Consider the following 23,327-nt stretch of genomic DNA (forward strand, 5'->3'; position numbering starts at 1 on the left):
TTCAGGAAACCCACCTGTAATTTTGTTGTTTGACAGATCTACAACCTCTAAAAAGCTGTTGGTATTATGTAAGAGAGTTGAAATTGACCCATATAGTTGGTTTGAATGTAGGTCAAGGAGGGAATACCATAGGTTTGGCTTTTAAAAATGTAGCAGCAAACTTAAGAAGCAGATTTTAAAAGCAATATAATGGACCCAACAAGAAGGAGGGAAACCCATGGTAACATCCTCTGTGGCACCACCTCTGCCCTTTCATTTCGCAACTCCTCTACCTCCTCAACCCTTTCGCTGCTCCGATACCTGGCTCTCTCCAAATATGCGTCTAGCTGTGACTGAGCTTCCGCCAACGTCCCAAATGAGCGGTAGCATGCTCCGCTAAATTTGTCAACTTGGTCATGGCACTCTGGCCAAGTGTAGTAAATCCCAGGCCTCCTGCCATTAAAGACAGCATAGTACTTCTGCTTCCCCATACTCACCTAACAAAAAGACAAAATATTTTCGATGAAAAGATATCAAAGCATCATCCAAATGTCAAAATAGAAAATATGCACCGTCTACCATTAACCGCCATCCAAATGTCAAAGATCCCAAACAAATAAAAATAACTACCGCCATAACTACTAACATCTAAAATAAAAGCTACCACCATAGCTACGAACATCCAAAATAAATAACCACCAACCAAAATAAAACAAAGATTGTTCATATAACAGTAACTACCACCATAACCACCCTCAATCATCCATCTGTTGCCTAATGAAACGAGCCATCTTCCTTCGGATGTACGACCTCCTCTCATCCTCCTCGTACATGATGAAAAGATGCGCCTGAGATGGATTTATTGTGAGGTACTCCGTGGTCCTCAACAAGATATCCTGCGAAAAACCCCCAACCCCTCTAACAGCTTCGCGAAGCTGTGCAAGGTAAGCAGGGGGACGATCACCTGTGAGAGCATCGGCAACCTTGTCCATGCTTGTTGAGATACGCGACATACTATCCAAATGTGCCCCACCCTGACGAGCCCTCTGTCTTCTGGTACCATCCCGTCTTAAGGGAGATGTCTCACTACCACCATTAGTAGGATCTGCTTCTGGAGATGGTTGGTGGTGAGACATGGGGGTATGGTCTGCAAAGTCATCCCCAATGTCATCAAGACTGACTGGCTGCGAACTTGCTATGCTTGGATTCTCACGCGTCCTAGCCCCGGCCCCTTTTGCGAACTCGTCTCCAAAGATTTTGCACATATCGTCATGCAAAACATGATGAGTAGTGAAGTGTTTCTTATGTTTTGGATGAGCCTGTGAGAAGGAGCATAAAAAATAAGAAGATATTGGATATGATATTACTATAAGAAGATTGTATCTTGAGAGGAAGTGTTTCTTACAGCGACGTAGTCGTCGTAGACCTCTCTCTCGCAGGTCACCATTTTGGTCTCATTGTCCCAACCAAAACCGCTTCTACTCAGGATGATGCAAACACTCTTGTATGTTTCTTTCATAGTCTTGATGCGGTTTTTTATGTGCTCCTTATTGAGTTGGAGGTTGAAAAAGGCATTCATTGCAGTGGCCGCAGCTACATAAGCATGATCCTTAAAACCATTTGGGATTTTGTACCCCTCTGCGATTTGAACTAGAAGGGTATCTACGAGCACCTTGTCCATTTGGTCATTCCAAATGACATTCTTCCCCCTCTTCTGCGAGGTTTGTGGCGCACTTGACATTCTGATTCAATATACACATATATGTTCGTTATGAGTCATACATCCATATAACAACCTGAGATGTATAACAACTTCAATAAATACACATACAACCATCAAAAGACACAGCATACATCATCCAAAACAACTAGCTACTATATTCCTTCAAAATTTTAATCCATCACACTAATAACAACAGAGTTACTTGAATAACACACATACAACCATCATAACATAATAAAGTTACTCGAAACAGTAAAAGAGTCATATAACCAGTAAAAGAGTCATATAACGTCAATGATGTCTACTGAAATCATTCCACATCTGTGTGGTAAGCGTGTTTCTAATTTCCTCTCCTGCTCTTTTGTCATCATCCCTTGATTCAGGAGGATCTCGTGGTATGTCCTCATCTTCCACAGTTTGTAGTAAGAGTTGTCTAGCTAGAAAGTTGTCCACATCTTCTAGTATTGAATCATTAGGCATTAAACGTCGAATATGATTATGGATGCAACAACATGCTAAGAAGATGTCAATCTGCTTCTCGATACTGTACATTGGTTCTTCACTAAGAATATTGAAACGCTTCTTCAAGACGCCAAATGTGCGCTCAATGACATTTCGACAGGACGAGTGTCTATGATTGAACAACTCATTACTAGTCCGTGGACGCCGCCCACTCCACTCACTTAGGTGGTATGCGGTCTTACGATGCGGGGTAATGAAATGTCGTAAGAGAGGGTACCCGCCATCGGCGAGGTAAAACTTTCCTACAAATAAAAAAATTCTATATCAGCAACTAGTAATAAGTGGGAACTTGTTTACTAGAATGCAACTATTTCATATACAATGTACCTGGAATAAGTGGAATCTTGTCAGCCCTTGTTAATGCATCCGCTAACACTCTCGAGTCAGAAGCCGAACCCTCCCATCCGGCTAGGATATACGTGAATTTTAAGTCAAAGTCACAGGCCGCCAAAACATTTTGAGCTATAAAATGCTTACGACAAAAGTAGGCAGGTTTGTCTTCAATACGTACTTTAGCACGTATGTATGTCCCGTCTATTGCACCGATGCAATCCTTGAAATATGGCATCCACCTAGGATTCCCCTCAATCTGCGATGGTGTCTCACCTGTCGGTGGTTTGATGAAGAAATCTTGCATACCCAAAATTGCCTTTAGAACTTTGTTGAAATACGTCGAAACAGTTGCCCCTGAACGTCTAGCACATGCTCTAATAGTCCTAACCCTCTGATTATGTGCCACAATATGCAAGAAGATGGCAACTTGCTCCTCCACCTTACAATGGATTGTATCTTCTAGGGTTCCCGCCCGTTTAAATATTTCAACAAATTGACGAAAGCAGCTGACGTTCATCCGTAGCAAGTTATGACAATGTTCATCTGAATCGATGACAAAAGATATGAACGTACGACGCGTTAAGTAATTGCTTTCATAGGGAGCTCTGAGAAGATACTTTTCATAGTACTCTTTCCAAAGTACTAAGATGGCAGCAGCACCAGCCACTAGTAGTGCGACTGCTTGCCGAACTAACTCATTCCTACGCTTCAACTCAGCTCTTCGCAACACTGTTTTCTTCCTCCTTGTAGGACGACGAGGCATCTTACTCTAAATAAGAAGTCAATGACTCAATAGAAAATACAACACAATAAAAAATAAGGCATCTTAAACACATAAACCATTCATCCAAAAACCATCAATCCAACCATGCATATACCATCCCTCCATAAACCATCCATCCATATACAACCACTCCATAAACCTACCAACCATGAATATACAAATCCCTCCACAAACCATCCATCCATACACAACCACTCCATAAACCTACCAACCATGAATATCCAAATCCCTCCAGAAACCATATATCCATACACAACCACTCCATAAACCATCCATCCATAACATTATTATTTAGGAACCATCCATCCATCCATATCACTTGAATTTGCTTGAACTTCAGTTGATCTTCAGTCTTGATACCGGCTGTTGCCTTCTTATACTGATTCTCTTACCGTGACCAAGTCACCTCTTCAGGGTTTTTAACTTGGCGGACCGCGCTAGCCTTAACTTTTGCCTGAACCACCTTTCTAGGTTTTCGATCCAGCAGGCTATCCCCTTAGCTTTTGCCTAAGCCGCCCTTTCGGGTTTTCAACTTAGCAAGGGAATGATCTTAAATTTTGCCTAGACCGCCCTTTCAGGTTTTCAGTCTAGCAGATCTTCAAACTCCGTTATTTTTCTTATTCATCATCATTTCATTTTTTTATTGTATCTCAGGACCTAGCTCATTAGTTCTGAACACCAGAAGGACTTTTATAGGTAGGATAGGGCTTTTCAAAGAATGGCTTAAGGCTCAACAAAGATTTCGACCGAACCTGTGAACAGGTCGCCTACATATCCCAAGGTAGGAATCAGGTCGTGTGTAGTTCAGGGCGAATGCCCCTAGTTTGAAGATAAATTGTTTGATTTTTTTTTTCCTTTTTTCTTTTCTTTCTGGAACAATTAACTTCTCTTCTTTTGGAACTTGTCCCTCTCTTTTTTTTTTTTGAAAGGATTGAATTTCTTTTCCTTTTTGAATCGACCGAACTCGGTTCAACCGAGTTGCCTACGTACCCCAGTATAGGGATCAGGTCTCGCGTAGTTCGGGGAAATGCCCCTGGTTTGATGGGTTTTCAAGAAAAATTTATTCAGGCTCGAAGGGTTTGCAAACCGGTATTCTTTTGACATTGGTTCTGATTTTGGGATTTATTCGGCCAAAGGGGGCCTTCCGATGTTCAGATTGGCTAGAGTCCGTCTGGTACTGATTATTTTTTTCTTTTTTGTTTTGTTTTGTTTTTTTTTTTTTACGGAGTTTGACGGCATTTCCAGGTAAGAGATAATGGATCTTCTTCTTCCAAGATTCTAAAGTGTGCTTTCGACTTTCATAGAGCGAAACTTGTTCTTTGACATCCTCCATCTATGGATTCGTACTCTCGATATCTGATGATCATTTTTCATTGTTTGCTCTTGAACTTTTCATCTTGAATTTGTTGGCTTTTTGCTATGAATTTGAGAACCAAGGTCATTGATTGGAAATATGAAAGTTGTTTCCACTCTATGCCCCTTGTATAGCATATATCTTCTCACTTTCTTCATTTTCTTTGAGCTTTCCATCTATGTCTTGCCCCTGGTATCGGTTGTAGCTTTTCTAGACAATCTTCTTATTCTTGAAATAATTTTATCAATTCTTCACACTCTTTAGAGGGTAATGTATTTTCAATCGGCATTCACTGAATCAAAGTTTCAGTGCCAGTGTTTATCATTTCAATTTCATCTTTGAAAGGTTGGGATTGGCGCTCCTCCTCTCGTTCAAGTAATTGCTGTGACTCAAGTGGAGTTTCGTCAATTTTGTCCTCATTTGAAGAGGGAGTCTTATTTTAAGATCAGAAGCACACTTAAGAACAGACACAAGTGAACTTTTTGGAACTGACTGAAATTTTATTTAAAGAAAAGCTATTACATCAGACGACCTATCCTGAACATGCTCAGGATTCACAACTCTAAATAAGAAAGGGAAACAGAAGATAACTTGCCTGGACTAGGCATTGACCTTTAACTGTAAGACCGGACTCAACAATTATACTGACCATGATGACTGACTCAACATAAAATAGTAAGTGACTAAAACTTTAACTGCTGCAACTGTTTGGCGTTGAAGGCTCGGCGAAGGCTGGTTCGTTCTGAACATCATCATGGCTGATACTTTCAATTTTGGACAATGATGACTGATTCGCATAGGGAAATGCCCCTAGCTCAAGGATTCTGAGAGTGAACTCTGAAGGACTTAGCAAAATAATCTTGAAAAAGGTAGCCCCTAGAGGAGGAAGAGATCAAGGGTACAGGCAAGATTGGATCATCAAGATTGCACGATCAAATGATTGAGACACAATTTCCGCCAATGAAGACACAATCGAATCCCACAAGAGACGAATGATAGACACATGATCAAAATGTGAGATTGCATAGGATTACTTTCAACGGGTAGATCAAAAATAACTAATCCTATGAGATCTTTGGAAATGATGGGATTTATATCCTAACCCCAAAGGAAAAGTTTTTAGTCTTCGCACATTTTAAACAGTGTTACCTGAAGGCATCAACCTTACTCCTAATCTAGCGGAGTGGAGAGAGGATCTCGACTCATGACTTTGTTCGTGTATCTAAGGACCGGTCGTAGCCATTGGAAAATGGACTACGGCCTAATCTAGACACAAATGGGTAAGATATCCTAAACTAGGCTCACACACGTGATGCACATGTGTTCGTATACTACATGCATGTGTGGGTTAATCTAGGGGTAAGGCCAAGAGTTCCCTTAGCGCGAATCCCTGCTCGATATACTGTACCAGTGTCCGGCGTATCAGTACGTGAACAAGAGATCCGTTTACGTACCATAAAGGTACCAGGCTAAGGGTGGAATGCTTCTCTAGCACAGAGGCACCAGGTGATGAAATCCCAGTCAACCATGCTAGATAACACTCCGGGTTCCTAAAATAGGACGTGTGTGCACGTGAGATGCAAGGGTTTAGATGCAAGTGATGTAATTGTGTGCAATAAGTTCGCGCGATCTATGATGCCTTCAGGTTTTGTTAGATTAAGTTTGAGTAAAATGTGATGAGAAAATAAAACAAGACAAACTAATCTGACAAGTATACAAGAGATAGAGTTCTTATGAGCCGGTTAAATTAAATTCAAATGAATTATCTTTTGGAATTTTAATGAAGTTAGGTGATCCCCAGCAGAGTCGCCAGACTGTGGTACCCGATTCCCGCGAGAGGAATGTGGGGCGCGAGCCGCCGCTCTCTCTCTCTTGGTCTCTCGTATCCACGCGATTGGCGTGTGCATTTTATTATTGATTTGAATTAATCTTTCCTGTGAACTTGGGATCACTAAGGCAATCCGAATTCCACACGAAAGAGACTGACAGAGTCGCCACCTAGATGTGGGATCTAGGACCCGTAATTAACCAGAAATCTAGACTCGCTACCTGGTTACGAGAATGGAAGGTATGGGGAGTTATCCACCACATGCACCATTCTTGCCCGATAATCGGTCTTCGATTCCAAAAGCTAACTCTTTTAAATTTATTTTAAATGGCTCATTCAACTCTATGTTAATGTGCGAACTAAGTGACATGCATCCTATGATCTAATTTCAATGTGAATCCTAAATGTGTATCTTGATTTATTAATTTGTCTGGATTCAATCTAAGTGAAAGTTCTCCTAAAATTCTAATTTCATGGAAAGTCCTAAGTGATTTGATTAAGCATTTACAAGAAAATTAATATACAAAACACCACAATTTGTTTGTGGTGCCGACTCGCGGGTGGTATGCCATCAGACATCCAAGCTGCCTACGTACCCAAGCCTCACTGGGATCAGAGTCGACGTAGTTCGGTGCACCTAAGCTAAGTTACATATGCCTAACTCAACTAAGACACCGACCTAGACGGGATTGACTGTTTCAACAGTTTTAGGAGAAGTTATTTAATTCAAGTTGAAGATTTTATTATCTTAGGATTTCATCTAAGATGCTATATGATTCTCATCTAAATGCAAATGGTCCCTTAGACTAATGCAGGTTTGCCTTACATCCTAGTTTACTAGGCTTGTCCTAGGGAAAGATTGGGTGACTAGTGTAACTAGACCTATGGCACGGTTGCTATACATAGCAAGCGTCCGTGATGAGGCCGGACTCCTAACTCTAGGACTCCCTAAAACCTAAGACTCCCTAAAACTTAGGACACGACACGACACGACACCAGTGTTCCTAAATTGGGCTCTAAGGGTTCCTAAAGGAATTTTGAATCCACCGGCTCTTGGGAATCTCGAATTCTTTTGGGTTTGTGGAAACTTTTAGAGTTTTCTTGAAGCTTTTATTATCTGAAGGTATTTAGTGTGTTTGGTAGCTTTTAAAGTTGTTTATTTAGAAGGTTTTAGTTTCATTTGAAATTTTTAGTGGTCTTTTGGTTAATGGCTTTTAACGGATTTTTATCAGTGGATTTTAAATGGGTGAATTTTAGTTTTGTTAATTTTAGGTTGGATGTACTTTAGATTAATGTCTTTCGATTTTGGTTTGGAAAATGACGTTAACACAACCAAGTTTTGACAATTGCACAAATTCGACAAACCATTGACCATTAAAAGATCTAACAAATGCAGCCCACTAAAATTGTCGTAACTCTTTAACCGCTTGGCCAAATTCAACGTACGAACATGCGTTGGAAAGATCTTTTATAGGGCTACAACTTTGTAGTTCTCCATTGTTTGTAAATCTGTGATTTAGAGGTTCGAATTTGTGTTGCAAACAAAAGGACAGCAACATTAAACTGGAAATGCCTAAAGGTGTGCCGCAACCATTTTGGACTTAACTTTTTAACCGCTCGCTGTCTGATCTAGCACGAATACTCGTTGGAAACGGCACGAAAATATCTACGACTTTGTAGTTAACCATTTCCCACGATTCTGTTGTTTAGAGGTCGAAAAATCTGTTTAAAGTCTAACAGCTAGCACTATGACGGGAATGATATTGGCACCCCCATGTTTTCTTTTGATAGTTCTTATTTTTTTTAGTGATTAAAAGACGGTGAATATGAAAAATGGCTTGAATGGGCCTGAGATTAGATTCAAATGGGATGTTTGAAAAAGGGGTTGTTTTTATCTACTTGGCAAGGTGGGGTATGGATATTGGGTTCTTGAGATTGAGTGGGGGCTGTTGTTATCAAATTGGAGTGGGGGCTGTTGTTATCAATTGAAAGATGGAGGTTTTGTAAGCCAAATTAAATGGGTTTTGATAATTCATGTAAAATTCAAGTTTTCTTTCTTGTAAATGTTCAAAATTTTTAATGAATTATTTTCCCAAAAGAAATCTAAATTCCCTAACAAGCCAATGATTTCAACATCCCATCGCAAATAGGTTCTAATGACCCTAACACATTAATTATATTTAGCATAAGTGAGAACATGACCAAGGCCAAACTAGTACAAAATTAAACATGACATCAACCAAAATATACGCAAAACAACACTCAATCCTACAAATATAGAAAAGAAAATAAAATTCCAAAAGACATACCTTTTTGTAGACGATATTCCATGCAAACTTATGGAGAAGAGGGATTTGGTCTAGAGAGAGGGCTTGAATTTTCTAAGAGAGGGGTTCTCTCCTCTTTTCTTTTTTTCTTTTTTTCCTTTCTTTGGTGAGATGAGAGGGTATTTATAGGAGAATGGGATAGGAGGTTAGGTGAGGTTAGGTGAGGTTAGGTAAGGTTAGGTGAGGTTAGGTGATGTTAGGTGAGGTTAGGTGAGGTTAGGTGAGGTTTGGATGGTTATGATGGGAGGAGAGGTTAGGTGAGGTTAGGTGAGGTTTGAATGGTTAGGATGAGAGGAGAGGTTAGGTGGTTTTGGATGGTTAGACCCAGGTCATGATCTGCCATTGATCTAACGATTTACGGAAATCGGGTCTCGGAATGGAATCAGGGTCCGGGCTATGAAGTGACCCTAGCTTATTTTGTCCCGATTGATGATCCGTAAAGTCAGATCAAGATATTAATGACCTAAAACATATAAATCAATGATAGAGGGGGTTCTCACATGGATTTAACACACTAATTTATTTGTTGATTAAAACAAAACAAAATGGGGTGTCTACAGATGCCCCTCTTTGGTAGAGATGACGTAGTCATTGAATACCAAAGTTAAAAATGACAGAACCATTTTGCGTAGTTTTAATCGACAAAGGACTCTCTAGATACAACGCACCTTAACATAATGCAAAACCTTAGATGAAACCCTAGAACTTGAATAATAATAAAAACTCGATGCGGCGCCGTTCACAAACGGGCAATTAGAGAATGAGATATCATTTTCGAATGGATTCTGAAGGGAAAGGACAAAGATCGCTCTCAAACAGTTTTTAGAAGGAGATGAGACGCCGCTCACAAGCGGGTTCAACGAGGATAAGAAGCATTCCCAAATGGACTTGGATAATGAGGCACCGTTCACAAACGGCCTCAAGGAGGATAGAAAACCATTCACAAATGGACTCGAGAAAAGAGGCACCGTTCACAAACGGGCTCAAGGAGAAGACAAGACCATTCACAAATGGACTCGAGAAATGAGGCACCGTTCACAAACGGGCTCAAGGAGGAAGATACCATTCACAAATGGATTCGAGAAAAGAGGCACCGTTCACAAACAGGCTCAAGGAGAAGACAAGACCATTCACAAATGGACTCGAGAAATGAGGCACCGTTCACAAACGGGCTCAAGGAGGACGATACCATTCACAAATGGATTCGAGAAAAGAGGCACCATTCACAAACGGGCTCAAGGATAAGACAAGACCATTCACAAATGGACTCGAGAAATGAGGCACCATTCACAAACAGGCTCAAGGAGAAGACGAGACCATTCACAAATGGATTCGAGAAATGAGGCACCGTTCACAAACGGGCTCAAGGAGAAGACAAGACCATTCACAAATGGACTCGAGAAATGAGGCACCGTTCACAAACGGGCTCAAAGAGGACACGAGACCATTCACAAATGGACTCAGAAAATGAGGCACCGTTCACAAACGGGCTCAAGGAGAAGATGAGACCATTCACAAATGGACTCAGAGAATGAGACACCTGTTCACAAACGGGTTCGAAGAGAAGACGAGACCATTCACAAATGGACTCGAGAAATGAGGCACCGTTCACAAACGGGCTCGAAGAATTTAGGGATTTTTTTATGAACTTGAATTTGACGTAGGAATGGATTTTTATTTTTATTTTTTAATTAAGGATTTTGGATTTGATAAATTTTTTTATTTTTGGAAAATGAGGTACCGTCCGCAAACGGGCTCAAGGAGAAGATGAGACCATTCACAAATGGCCTCGAGAAAAGAGGCACCGTTCACAAACGGGCTCAAAGAGGACATGAGACCATTCACAAATGGACTCAGAGAATGAGAAACATGTTCACAAACGGGTTCAAGGAGAAGACGAGACCATCCCCAAATGGCCTCGAGAAAAGAGGCACCGTTCACAAACGGGCTCAAAGAGGGCATGAGATTTTTCATGAACTTGAATTTGACGTAAGATTGGATTTGTTTGAATCGGGGATTGGTTTTGATGAATTTTTTATTTTTGGGAAATGAGGTACCGTCCGCAAACGGGCTCAAGGAGAAGACGAGACCATTCACAAATGGGCTCGAGAAATGAGGCACCGTTCACAAACGGGCTCGACGACACAAGATAGCTTTGATTGATGAATTCAACAATGAAAAATTTAGAGATTTTTATGAATTTGAATTTGACGTAGGATTGGATTTTTTGAATTGGGGATTGGATTTGATGAATTTTTGATTTTTGAGAAATGAGGCACCGTCCACAAACGGGCTCAAGGAGGACATGAGACCATTCATAAATGAACTCAGAAAATGAGGCACCGTTCACAAATGGGCTCAAGGAGAAGACGAAACCATTCACAAATGGACTCGAGAGATGAGGCACCGTTCACAAACGGGCTCAAGGAGAAGACGAGGCCATTTGCAAATGGGCTTGAGAAAAGAGGTACCGTTCACAAACGGGCTCGAAGAATTTAGAGATTTTCCATGAACTTGAATTTGACGTAAGATTGGATTTGATGAATTTTTTATTTTTTTGAACTCAATGAAATCGGGGATATTATGGATCGTGCCCGACAAAGATGTTGGAAACTAGGACTTTGACGAATGATGAAACGGCAAACCTTTGGAACGAAGAACCATTACTAGCAAGAATGGATTAGGAACATTTTTATGAAACTTCAACAAGATTTTTCTCAAAGAGACTGCTGGTCTTGTCTTCTGGGGATTTTGATAACTGAAACCTTGAACAAGACATTTGAGATTGGTAATTTAGAACAACGACTCTCTTGGATATTAACATGGAAAAGCGGGATCTGCTTCTTGACAGGTGTTTAGATAAACATTTCTTGACCAGGATAACTAACCGGAAGGGAATTATGAATTTGAATGGTTCATCTTTCTGAGAAATTGGCTCAACCACCATTGCATCTGAGGTTCTTCCAAGCTTAAGGTGCCTTCCTGGGGTATGATCTTTTTACGGAAGCTGGGCTTTCTGATGTTTCTACTTCTGAATTTTTCTGAGCTGATCTTCTTTGAAATGAAGTTGTTTGACTAAATTCTCGAGCTCTTTCAGGTATAATTGCAGGGAGCTGCCTAGGCCTGGCCTCCTTCACCAAGACAGTTACATCATTTGGACATAGGAACGACAATTGACTCTTTCTAAAGAGAAAACTTAGATGAAAGGCACTACTCAAAGGATTGAGCAGCCCTGAAGGAGTGAACTTAGAATAATAAAGATTGACTGACTATACTGACAAACATAGTGATGCTTCTGACTTAGTTAATGTTTTGTTTGGTAAGTCTATCCTTTCAAGGAATAGTTTTTCAATTGGTAAACACCGGACTTCTTCCTCGAAACAGTAATGCCTCAAGAATTTAATTACGACCCCTAAGATTGCTTAGCTTCAATGCCCCCAGTTTTGAGGATATCACTTGAATTTGCTTGAACTTCAGTTGATCTTCAGTCTTGATACCGGCTGTTGCCTTCTTATACTGATTCTCTTACCGTGACCAAGTCACCTCTTCAGGGTTTTTAACTTGGCGGACCGCGCTAGCCTTAACTTTTGCCTGAACCACCTTTCTAGGTTTTCGATCCAGCAGGCTATCCCCTTAGCTTTTGCCTAAGCCGCCCTTTCGGGTTTTCAACTTAGCAAGGGAATGATCTTAAATTTTGCCTAGACCGCCCTTTCAGGTTTTCAGTCTAGCAGATCTTCAAACTCCGTTATTTTTCTTATTCATCATCATTTCATTTTTTTATTGTATCTCAGGACCTAGCTCATTAGTTCTGAACACCAGAAGGACTTTTATAGGTAGGATAGGGCTTTTCAAAGAATGGCTTAAGGCTCAACAAAGATTTCGACCGAACCTGTGAACAGGTCGCCTACATATCCCAAGGTAGGAATCAGGTCGTGTGTAGTTCAGGGCGAATGCCCCTAGTTTGAAGATAAATTGTTTGATTTTTTTTTTCCTTTTTTCTTTTCTTTCTGGAACAATTAACTTCTCTTCTTTTGGAACTTGTCCCTCTCTTTTTTTTTTTTGAAAGGATTGAATTTCTTTTCCTTTTTGAATCGACCGAACTCGGTTCAACCGAGTTGCCTACGTACCCCAGTATAGGGATCAGGTCTCGCGTAGTTCGGGGAAATGCCCCTGGTTTGATGGGTTTTCAAGAAAAATTTATTCAGGCTCGAAGGGTTTGCAAACCGGTATTCTTTTGACATTGGTTCTGATTTTGGGATTTATTCGGCCAAAGGGGGCCTTCCGATGTTCAGATTGGCTAGAGTCCGTCTGGTACTGATTATTTTTTTCTTTTTTGTTTTGTTTTGTTTTTTTTTTTTTACGGAGTTTGACGGCATTTCCAGGTAAGAGATAATGGATCTTCTTCTTCCAAGATTCTAAAGTGTGCTTTCGACTTTCATAGAGCGAAACTTGTTCTTTGACATCCTCCATCTATGGATTCGTACTCTCGATATCTGATGATCATTTTTCATTGTTTGCTCTTGAACTTTTCATCTTGAATTTGTTGGCTTTTTGCTATGAATTTGAGAACCAAGGTCATTGATTGGAAATATGAAAGTTGTTTCCACTCTATGCCCCTTGTATAGCATATATCTTCTCACTTTCTTCATTTTCTTTGAGCTTTCCATCTATGTCTTGCCCCTGGTATCGGTTGTAGCTTTTCTAGACAATCTTCTTATTCTTGAAATAATTTTATCAATTCTTCACACTCTTTAGAGGGTAATGTATTTTCAATCGGCATTCACTGAATCAAAGTTTCAGTGCCAGTGTTTATCATTTCAATTTCATCTTTGAAAGGTTGGGATTGGCGCTCCTCCTCTCGTTCAAGTAATTGCTGTGACTCAAGTGGAGTTTCGTCAATTTTGTCCTCATTTGAAGAGGGAGTCTTATTTTAAGATCAGAAGCACACTTAAGAACAGACACAAGTGAACTTTTTGGAACTGACTGAAATTTTATTTAAAGAAAAGCTATTACATCAGACGACCTATCCTGAACATGCTCAGGATTCACAACTCTAAATAAGAAAGGGAAACAGAAGATAACTTGCCTGGACTAGGCATTGACCTTTAACTGTAAGACCGGACTCAACAATTATACTGACCATGATGACTGACTCAACATAAAATAGTAAGTGACTAAAACTTTAACTGCTGCAACTGTTTGGCGTTGAAGGCTCGGCGAAGGCTGGTTCGTTCTGAACATCATCATGGCTGATACTTTCAATTTTGGACAATGATGACTGATTCGCATAGGGAAATGCCCCTAGCTCAAGGATTCTGAGAGTGAACTCTGAAGGACTTAGCAAAATAATCTTGAAAAAGGTAGCCCCTAGAGGAGGAAGAGATCAAGGGTACAGGCAAGATTGGATCATCAAGATTGCACGATCAAATGATTGAGACACAATTTCCGCCAATGAAGACACAATCGAATCCCACAAGAGACGAATGATAGACACATGATCAAAATGTGAGATTGCATAGGATTACTTTCAACGGGTAGATCAAAAATAACTAATCCTATGAGATCTTTGGAAATGATGGGATTTATATCCTAACCCCAAAGGAAAAGTTTTTAGTCTTCGCACATTTTAAACAGTGTTACCTGAAGGCATCAACCTTACTCCTAATCTAGCGGAGTGGAGAGAGGATCTCGACTCATGACTTTGTTCGTGTATCTAAGGACCGGTCGTAGCCATTGGAAAATGGACTACGGCCTAATCTAGACACAAATGGGTAAGATATCCTAAACTAGGCTCACACACGTGATGCACATGTGTTCGTATACTACATGCATGTGTGGGTTAATCTAGGGGTAAGGCCAAGAGTTCCCTTAGCGCGAATCCCTGCTCGATATACTGTACCAGTGTCCGGCGTATCAGTACGTGAACAAGAGATCCGTTTACGTACCATAAAGGTACCAGGCTAAGGGTGGAATGCTTCTCTAGCACAGAGGCACCAGGTGATGAAATCCCAGTCAACCATGCTAGATAACACTCCGGGTTCCTAAAATAGGACGTGTGTGCACGTGAGATGCAAGGGTTTAGATGCAAGTGATGTAATTGTGTGCAATAAGTTCGCGCGATCTATGATGCCTTCAGGTTTTGTTAGATTAAGTTTGAGTAAAATGTGATGAGAAAATAAAACAAGACAAACTAATCTGACAAGTATACAAGAGATAGAGTTCTTATGAGCCGGTTAAATTAAATTCAAATGAATTATCTTTTGGAATTTTAATGAAGTTAGGTGATCCCCAGCAGAGTCGCCAAACTGTGGTACCCGATTCCCGCGAGAGGAATGTGGGGCGCGAGCCGCCGCTCTCTCTCTCTTGGTCTCTCGTATCCACGCGATTGGCGTGTGCATTTTATTATTGATTTGAATTAATCTTTCCTGTGAACTTGGGATCACTAAGGCAATCCGAATTCCACACGAAAGAGACTGACAGAGTCGCCACCTAGATGTGGGATCTAGGACCCGTAATTAACCAGAAATCTAGACTCGCTACCTGGTTACGAGAATGGAAGGTATGGGGAGTTATCCACCACATGCACCATTCTTGCCCGATAATCGGTCTTCGATTCCAAAAGCTAACTCTTTTAAATTTATTTTAAATGGCTCATTCAACTCTATGTTAATGTGCGAACTAAGTGACATGCATCCTATGATCTAATTTCAATGTGAATCCTAAATGTGTATCTTGATTTATTAATTTGTCTGGATTCAATCTAAGTGAAAGTTCTCCTAAAATTCTAATTTCATGGAAAGTCCTAAGTGATTTGATTAAGCATTTACAAGAAAATTAATATACAAAACACCACAATTTGTTTGTGGTGCCGACTCGCGGGTGGTATGCCATCAGACATCCAAGCTGCCTACGTACCCAAGCCTCACTGGGATCAGAGTCGACGTAGTTCGGTGCACCTAAGCTAAGTTACATATGCCTAACTCAACTAAGACACCGACCTAGACGGGATTGACTGTTTCAACAGTTTTAGGAGAAGTTATTTAATTCAAGTTGAAGATTTTATTATCTTAGGATTTCATCTAAGATGCTATATGATTCTCATCTAAATGCAAATGGTCCCTTAGACTAATGCAGGTTTGCCTTACATCCTAGTTTACTAGGCTTGTCCTAGGGAAAGATTGGGTGACTAGTGTAACTAGACCTATGGCACGGTTGCTATACATAGCAAGCGTCCGTGATGAGGCCGGACTCCTAACTCTAGGACTCCCTAAAACCTAAGACTCCCTAAAACTTAGGACACGACACGACACGACACCAGTGTTCCTAAATTGGGCTCTAAGGGTTCCTAAAGGAATTTTGAATCCACCGGCTCTTGGGAATCTCGAATTCTTTTGGGTTTGTGGAAACTTTTAGAGTTTTCTTGAAGCTTTTATTATCTGAAGGTATTTAGTGTGTTTGGTAGCTTTTAAAGTTGTTTATTTAGAAGGTTTTAGTTTCATTTGAAATTTTTAGTGGTCTTTTGGTTAATGGCTTTTAACGGATTTTTATCAGTGGATTTTAAATGGGTGAATTTTAGTTTTGTTAATTTTAGGTTGGATGTACTTTAGATTAATGTCTTTCGATTTTGGTTTGGAAAATGACGTTAACACAACCAAGTTTTGACAATTGCACAAATTCGACAAACCATTGACCATTAAAAGATCTAACAAATGCAGCCCACTAAAATTGTCGTAACTCTTTAACCGCTTGGCCAAATTCAACGTACGAACATGCGTTGGAAAGATCTTTTATAGGGCTACAACTTTGTAGTTCTCCATTGTTTGTAAATCTGTGATTTAGAGGTTCGAATTTGTGTTGCAAACAAAAGGACAGCAACATTAAACTGGAAATGCCTAAAGGTGTGCCGCAACCATTTTGGACTTAACTTTTTAACCGCTCGCTGTCTGATCTAGCACGAATACTCGTTGGAAACGGCACGAAAATATCTACGACTTTGTAGTTAACCATTTCCCACGATTCTGTTGTTTAGAGGTCGAAAAATCTGTTTAAAGTCTAACAGCTAGCACTATGACGGGAATGATATTGGCACCCCCATGTTTTCTTTTGATAGTTCTTATTTTTTTTAGTGATTAAAAGACGGTGAATATGAAAAATGGCTTGAATGGGCCTGAGATTAGATTCAAATGGGATGTTTGAAAAAGGGGTTGTTTTTATCTACTTGGCAAGGTGGGGTATGGATATTGGGTTCTTGAGATTGAGTGGGGGCTGTTGTTATCAAATTGGAGTGGGGGCTGTTGTTATCAATTGAAAGATGGAGGTTTTGTAAGCCAAATTAAATGGGTTTTGATAATTCATGTAAAATTCAAGTTTTCTTTCTTGTAAATGTTCAAAATTTTTAATGAATTATTTTCCCAAAAGAAATCTAAATTCCCTAACAAGCCAATGATTTCAACATCCCATCGCAAATAGGTTCTAATGACCCTAACACATTAATTATATTTAGCATAAGTGAGAACATGACCAAGGCCAAACTAGTACAAAATTAAACATGACATCAACCAAAATATACGCAAAACAACACTCAATCCTACAAATATAGAAAAGAAAATAAAATTCCAAAAGACATACCTTTTTGTAGACGATATTCCATGCAAACTTATGGAGAAGAGGGATTTGGTCTAGAGAGAGGGCTTGAATTTTCTAAGAGAGGGGTTCTCTCCTCTTTTCTTTTTTTCTTTTTTTCCTTTCTTTGGTGAGATGAGAGGGTATTTATAGGAGAATGGGATAGGAGGTTAGGTGAGGTTAGGTGAGGTTAGGTAAGGTTAGGTGAGGTTAGGTGATGTTAGGTGAGGTTAGGTGAGGTTAGGTGAGGTTTGGATGGTTATGATGGGAGGAGAGGTTAGGTGAGGTTAGGTGAGGTTTGAATGGTTAGGATGAGAGGAGAGGTTAGGTGGTTTTGGATGGTTAGACCCAGGTCATGATCTGCCATTGATCTAACGATTTACGGAAATCGGGTCTCGGAATGGAATCAGGGTCCGGGCTATGAAGTGACCCTAGCTTATTTTGTCCCGATTGATGATCCGTAAAGTCAGATCAAGATATTAATGACCTAAAACATATAAATCAATGATAGAGGGGGTTCTCACATGGATTTAACACACTAATTTATTTGTTGATTAAAACAAAACAAAATGGGGTGTCTACACATACACAACCACTCCATAAACCTACCAACCATGAATATCCAAATCCCTCCAGAAACCATATATCCATACACAACCACTCCATAAACCATCCATCCATAACATTATTACCCCCATAAACACCACCAAATACCACCATTAATACCACAAATACCACCATCCATCCATAACCCACAAATACCACCATTAATACCCCCATCTCAACATTCAAGTAGAATGTCATCCTACAATGCTACTATCACATACAAACAAGATTAAAATCATGAAGCAAACTAATAATGGATCAACAACAAGATAAAGAAAGAGGAACATCATAAATGATTAGAACAACAAGATAAATGTAAAGAAACATTAGATTTATTACCTCGCAAGTTAGGATCTCTTCACAGAATTGAGAATCAGAAATTGGTGTCCCCTGCAAAAAATCAGATCTGATTAACACCACCACCAATATCACAGTTCCAAATCAGGAAAATAATTTTTAGTCCAGAACCCAAAATGGATAAACACAGATAAGCCCAAATAAGTGAAAAAAACAGACATCAGGCCAAAAATGAGGGCTCCAAAGCATAGATTACAGCTAAAAAACGATGGTTTTCAGAAAAAATGCCACAAAAAAGGAAAATACAACAAAGAAAAATTATCCATGAAAAGTTCTAGGGTTTAGAAAGCTTAGACAAAGATGAGAAGAGCAAAAAAATGGGAGAAAAAAACTAAAAAAGGGTTTAGACACGAAAGATCAAAAAAAAATTGCAAGGGTTTATGGCAAACCACAGATTTCGTACTGGGGTTTATAGGCGAAGGAAAAAATTAAAGGGTTTGCAGCAAACCAAAGGGTTTATAAGCCAACGAAAAAATGGAAGGGTTTATAGGAAACCAAAGATCCCATTGCTCCATAGCAAACCAGAGATTTCATACCCAATATCCTAAAAAATGAAAAAAATGGAAGAAAGGGAGGAGGAGGATGCGTACCTGTTCGAGGATTGGAGGCAAGCTTCGGTTGGAGAAGAAAGAGCTCAGCTTCTCCTTTCGATGGTTGGGGTTTTGCTTCTTCCTCTGTTTGGAAAGATAAACTAGGGCAGAGATTTCCTTCAAACCCTTGTTCTGTATTTCTGAGTAAGAAAAATCGTTTTGTCAAGGTGGAAGAGGACACATAGCTTCGGATCTTCAACAGATGGGTAAGAGCTTCGGATCTTCGTGCTTTTCTTGATGGGTTTTCTTCAAACCCTTGTTCTGTAAAAAAGAAAAATCGTTTCTCAAGGTTGAAGACAACAACACAGAGCTTCGAATCTATGGGTAAAAGCTTCGGATCTTCGTGCTTTTCTTGGATTTGAGGTTTGGGTTTTTTTTTTCTCTTTTTACTTCTCTTCTGTTTTTTGGAGAGGAGCAGAGGCGGTGATCGAGGAAAATCCGTGCGAATCCGAGGCTACCGCACGGATTTCATTTCACGGAAACACCCTCTCCACGTCGTTCTATTCGGATTCCACGTCTTCCTTCGGATTTCCCAGCGCTTTCTATTCGTGGCCAACAAAACGACCATACTACTCCCTTTCCACGGAAACGAGGTCTATTTTCCTTTCCGTTTCCGTTTCTTAGGCGCAACTGAACAGGCCCTTATAGAATGGTATCCTGATCACGACTTCATTGACACGGGCTACAATGGGCAAGTTCTTCAAGACGCCCCCTACTGGAGTAAGCAGATGAATTCTCTCCGATTTTTTTCCGATCAAAACAAGAATTGCTATACATTGCCGGCCTCTAGCCAAGAAAAATATCTTGTTCGAGCCGGATTTTACTACGGTAACTATGACGGACGATCAAAGCCGCCCATCTTTGATCTCCAGTTTGATGGTAATTTGTGGGCCACGGTTAATTCTTCGCTTCATAGACCCCTTTTATATGAAGCAATCGTAGTATCAAAACACGATAATATTAGTGTTTGTGTTGCTAGAACGCGGGATGATGAGCTTCCCTTCATCTCTACTCTTGTATTGATCTCGCTTCCGTCCGAAATGTACGGTGAGATGGAGAGTAATCATGCCTTGTTCAATAAATACAGGGTAGATTTTGGAGGATCGGAGGCTAGTGGGTAAGTTTAATCTTGAAACCATTGCTCAAAAACTCAAAACATGACTCGACTGGAAATTTTGTTGACTCAACTCAACTCGATGAAAACTCCAGTATATTTTCCTACAAATATATATATATATATATATATATATATAGAGAGAGAGAGAGAGAGAGAGAGAGAGAGAGAGAGAAATTCACCTGTTTACAACTAGCATGTTATATGTGAGAACTTTGTTTTTCTAGCAAGTCGAGTTTGCTTAAGCGCGTTTTAAAGTTTACTCAACTAGTTTTAGTGCTATGCTTGAAAGAGTAATAGCAAAATTGAATTAAATGAAAACCACCAAAAGCCCTTATTATAGTTCTCAACTAAATATCCCTTTCAAAATTGAGTTTAGGGAAAATTACCAAAAGCCCTTTGATTATCCTTCTCAACTAAGTCTCCCTTTAAAAATTGAGTTGAAGGGAAAATTACCAGAAGCCCTTTGATTATAGTTTCTCAATCAAACATCGCTTTCCTTCTCTATAGTAACCAAAATAACCTCCAAACAATCATGACCGTATAAACTAAATTTGATAAGAAGATGATATTTTCAACCCCCCCTGCATTACTTGCACGCTCTCCTTAAAACGTGATTTGACATAAAGTTGCCCACTTTTCACGTCAAATTAAGTTAAAAGGGGAGCGTGGATGTAATGCCGGGCGGGGTTGACAATATCATCACCCAATTTGATATATTATTTCTTCCAAAAAATTAAAAAAATTTAACCGATCATTTAGATATTTAAAAATTGATTAATATTACATTTTAGTTAGAATATTTATTTTTGCAATGGTGAATGATGTGAACCCTGATACGACTATCGTACGTGTAGCCTGTAAGGATCAACACATAAAATTGGATAAATTATATGGTGGTCGCACATGTATGGTGCGAGTTTATAGATCGAGAACACCTAGTTAGTAATTAATAATTTCTAATATCTTATATAAAATGCAGCCAAGAGCAATATTAATTATTAGAGACCTAACTATATATATGCACATACACCAATGTTTTTTTAGTACATCTTTTGTGGCTTGCAATTGATGGGCCATAGAAAAAATTTCTTGCATTGAACAATTTTGAGTTTAATTTGACACTATAATTTGTGGATATCTTTCTCTTATATTTTGTTTAATTATTTCTTATTTTACGTCATTCATCTCAAAGCCTATATATTATGCTTCTCAATTAAAATATGGCTAATCACGTCCAAAAAATGTAAATTTGTAGGTACCTAATTGATACCTATCGCCGGATTTGGTACCCCATAAACTTGACAAGGTACCCCACAGTTATTGCTGACTATATATCCCCATCAAACTCCTTGGATGATGACCCTCCTTTCACAGTGGTCCAAACAGCTATAGAAGCACCATCACCGTCCGATTCCATTATCCTTACGTTTAATCTTGATCAACCCCAGATCAAACAGTCCAAGTACATCACTCTCTATTTCACTGAAGTGAAAGACCTTGGCTTCGACGAGAACAGAACTTTCTATGTATACATGGATGGAGAAAATTACAATCTCACTGTTTCTCCTCGATACGAGATGTATGATGAGATCTCTGGGAATACAAATCCAAACGTTGGATCTTTCAATCTAACCCTTGCGCCAACTCAGAATTCAACTCTACCTCCAATCATAAGTGCAATGGAGCTATTTACTGTGAGCGAGGATCTGGTTGAAGGAACTATGGATGATGATGGTGAGCTTTCTCTTAAATATGTATCTCATTTATCTTTAATTTCCCTAAGGTTTCTGATATTCTTTAGGCAAGAGGACTAGAATCCATTGATCATATGCATCAATCTAGGAATTATTCAGCTTGTGGAAATTGGAGGTTCTCTCCCTTGACCGCGTAGAGCTCTTCAATATTTATATAGGTGAAACTTGGGTTGGGTCAGGTTGAGCTTTAGCTAAAAAATGAATAGGAATCAACCCAAATCAGACCCAATTTTAAGGTAAAAGATCAACCCGAATTCCAAGAAATAGACTCTAATTGCGCTCTTAGCTAGGAGTGCATCTTGGGCGGGTTGAGGCCAACACTAGCCCATAGAACTATCTTGACCCTAACCCAATCCAACCTGAGCCTCGTGTCGAGGTGAGTCAATCCTAACCCTACTCGTCTAACCAAATTTTCGAAATTGGGAAAGGTTGGGTTAGGTTAGGGATTATTCCAAGGCCCCAATCTTAACCTAACCTGATATTAAATTGGGTTGATTATTCCAAACAGTAAATTGTGTCTAGGAAAAGACCCCTAGATCTGGCCGCAACGGAAACTCAAGCTCGAATTTATAACATATGGATGTTGGGCATTGTCTATGTGGATCTCGTCGATCTCTTCCAAATAAATATTGGTCAGTTAGGATCCTCCCTATTAGTTCTCGTACCAAATCCCATTGAGGTAGGGTCCTCTATTGTTGTATCTCCATTGTTTCCCTTTTTTTCTCTGCTTAATGGAATGAAAAATGCCAGTGAGAGGATTAGCAGAGCTCGCCTACAACTCGAAGCGCATAAGGAGATGGACAGGAGATCCATGTATACCAGCAAATACAGTCTGGGAATGGTTGAGATGCAATAACGAGGACCCGCCCAGAGTGACTGCTCTGTAAGCTTTCGATGCCATTCTTGTTAGATATTTTCAAAATATAAATGAGGAATACTAAACTCAAGGGCGCCCTTGCAAAAATTGGGTAAAAGGGCGGCCCTATTAGGTGCACTGTTACCAAAGCTCATTAATAATAATATGTAAAAGTCAAAAGAACATTCATTGCACTCCTGGGACGTTCAGCCAATGGGGGTGCCCTTTCATTGGATTTTTGAAAGGACACCCTTGAGTTTAGCATTCCTGAATATAAAAACATATGCCCGATGGTGAGATGCCACATATCAGATCAATTCGTCGAGCATTTTTGGGCTATGAACAATCCAAGTGAAATTTACAAAAAAATCAAGGAAATTAAAAGAGCAATTAATAAGAAAAATGCCTCCAATACAAACTCTGGAACAGCCAATCATTTTCCACCACGTGTTCAGTTGATGATCAACCGGGAAATAGTCATCGGTCCACCACGTGGCAAAAAATAACTAGCCGTTTCTAGGTTGCATGCAGTCTGAAAAAATAATTAAAGACAGAAGTGGATATTAGTTTCCAAT

The 23,327-nt window shown here is 39.7% G+C and overlaps 2 protein-coding genes across 2 annotated transcripts; one reads left to right on the top strand and one right to left on the bottom strand.

Moving 5' to 3' along the window:
* Window positions 1-962: 962 nt before the first annotated feature.
* LOC143848651 (uncharacterized) lies at window positions 963-19,662 on the bottom strand. Its single transcript, XM_077357645.1, has 5 exons — window positions 19,026-19,662; window positions 18,418-18,468; window positions 2,552-3,326; window positions 1,385-2,466; window positions 963-1,298 (listed from the first exon to the last, which is right to left on the bottom strand). The coding sequence occupies exons 3-4, from the start codon at window positions 3,318-3,320 to the stop codon at window positions 1,994-1,996; spliced, it is 1,242 nt and encodes a 413-aa protein (XP_077213760.1). The 5' UTR covers window positions 3,321-3,326; window positions 18,418-18,468; window positions 19,026-19,662; the 3' UTR covers window positions 963-1,298; window positions 1,385-1,993.
* LOC143847978 (putative LRR receptor-like serine/threonine-protein kinase At1g05700) lies at window positions 18,996-22,783 on the top strand. Its single transcript, XM_077356750.1, has 4 exons — window positions 18,996-19,111; window positions 19,444-20,142; window positions 21,398-21,876; window positions 22,647-22,783. The coding sequence occupies exons 1-4, from the start codon at window positions 18,996-18,998 to the stop codon at window positions 22,781-22,783; spliced, it is 1,431 nt and encodes a 476-aa protein (XP_077212865.1).
* Window positions 22,784-23,327: the final 544 nt, after the last annotated feature.

Source organism: Tasmannia lanceolata, unplaced genomic scaffold, assembly GCF_043159265.1.
Source record: "Tasmannia lanceolata isolate RefF3 unplaced genomic scaffold, GAP_Taslan_0.1 ptg000016l, whole genome shotgun sequence".
NCBI lineage: Eukaryota > Viridiplantae > Streptophyta > Magnoliopsida > Canellales > Winteraceae > Tasmannia > Tasmannia lanceolata.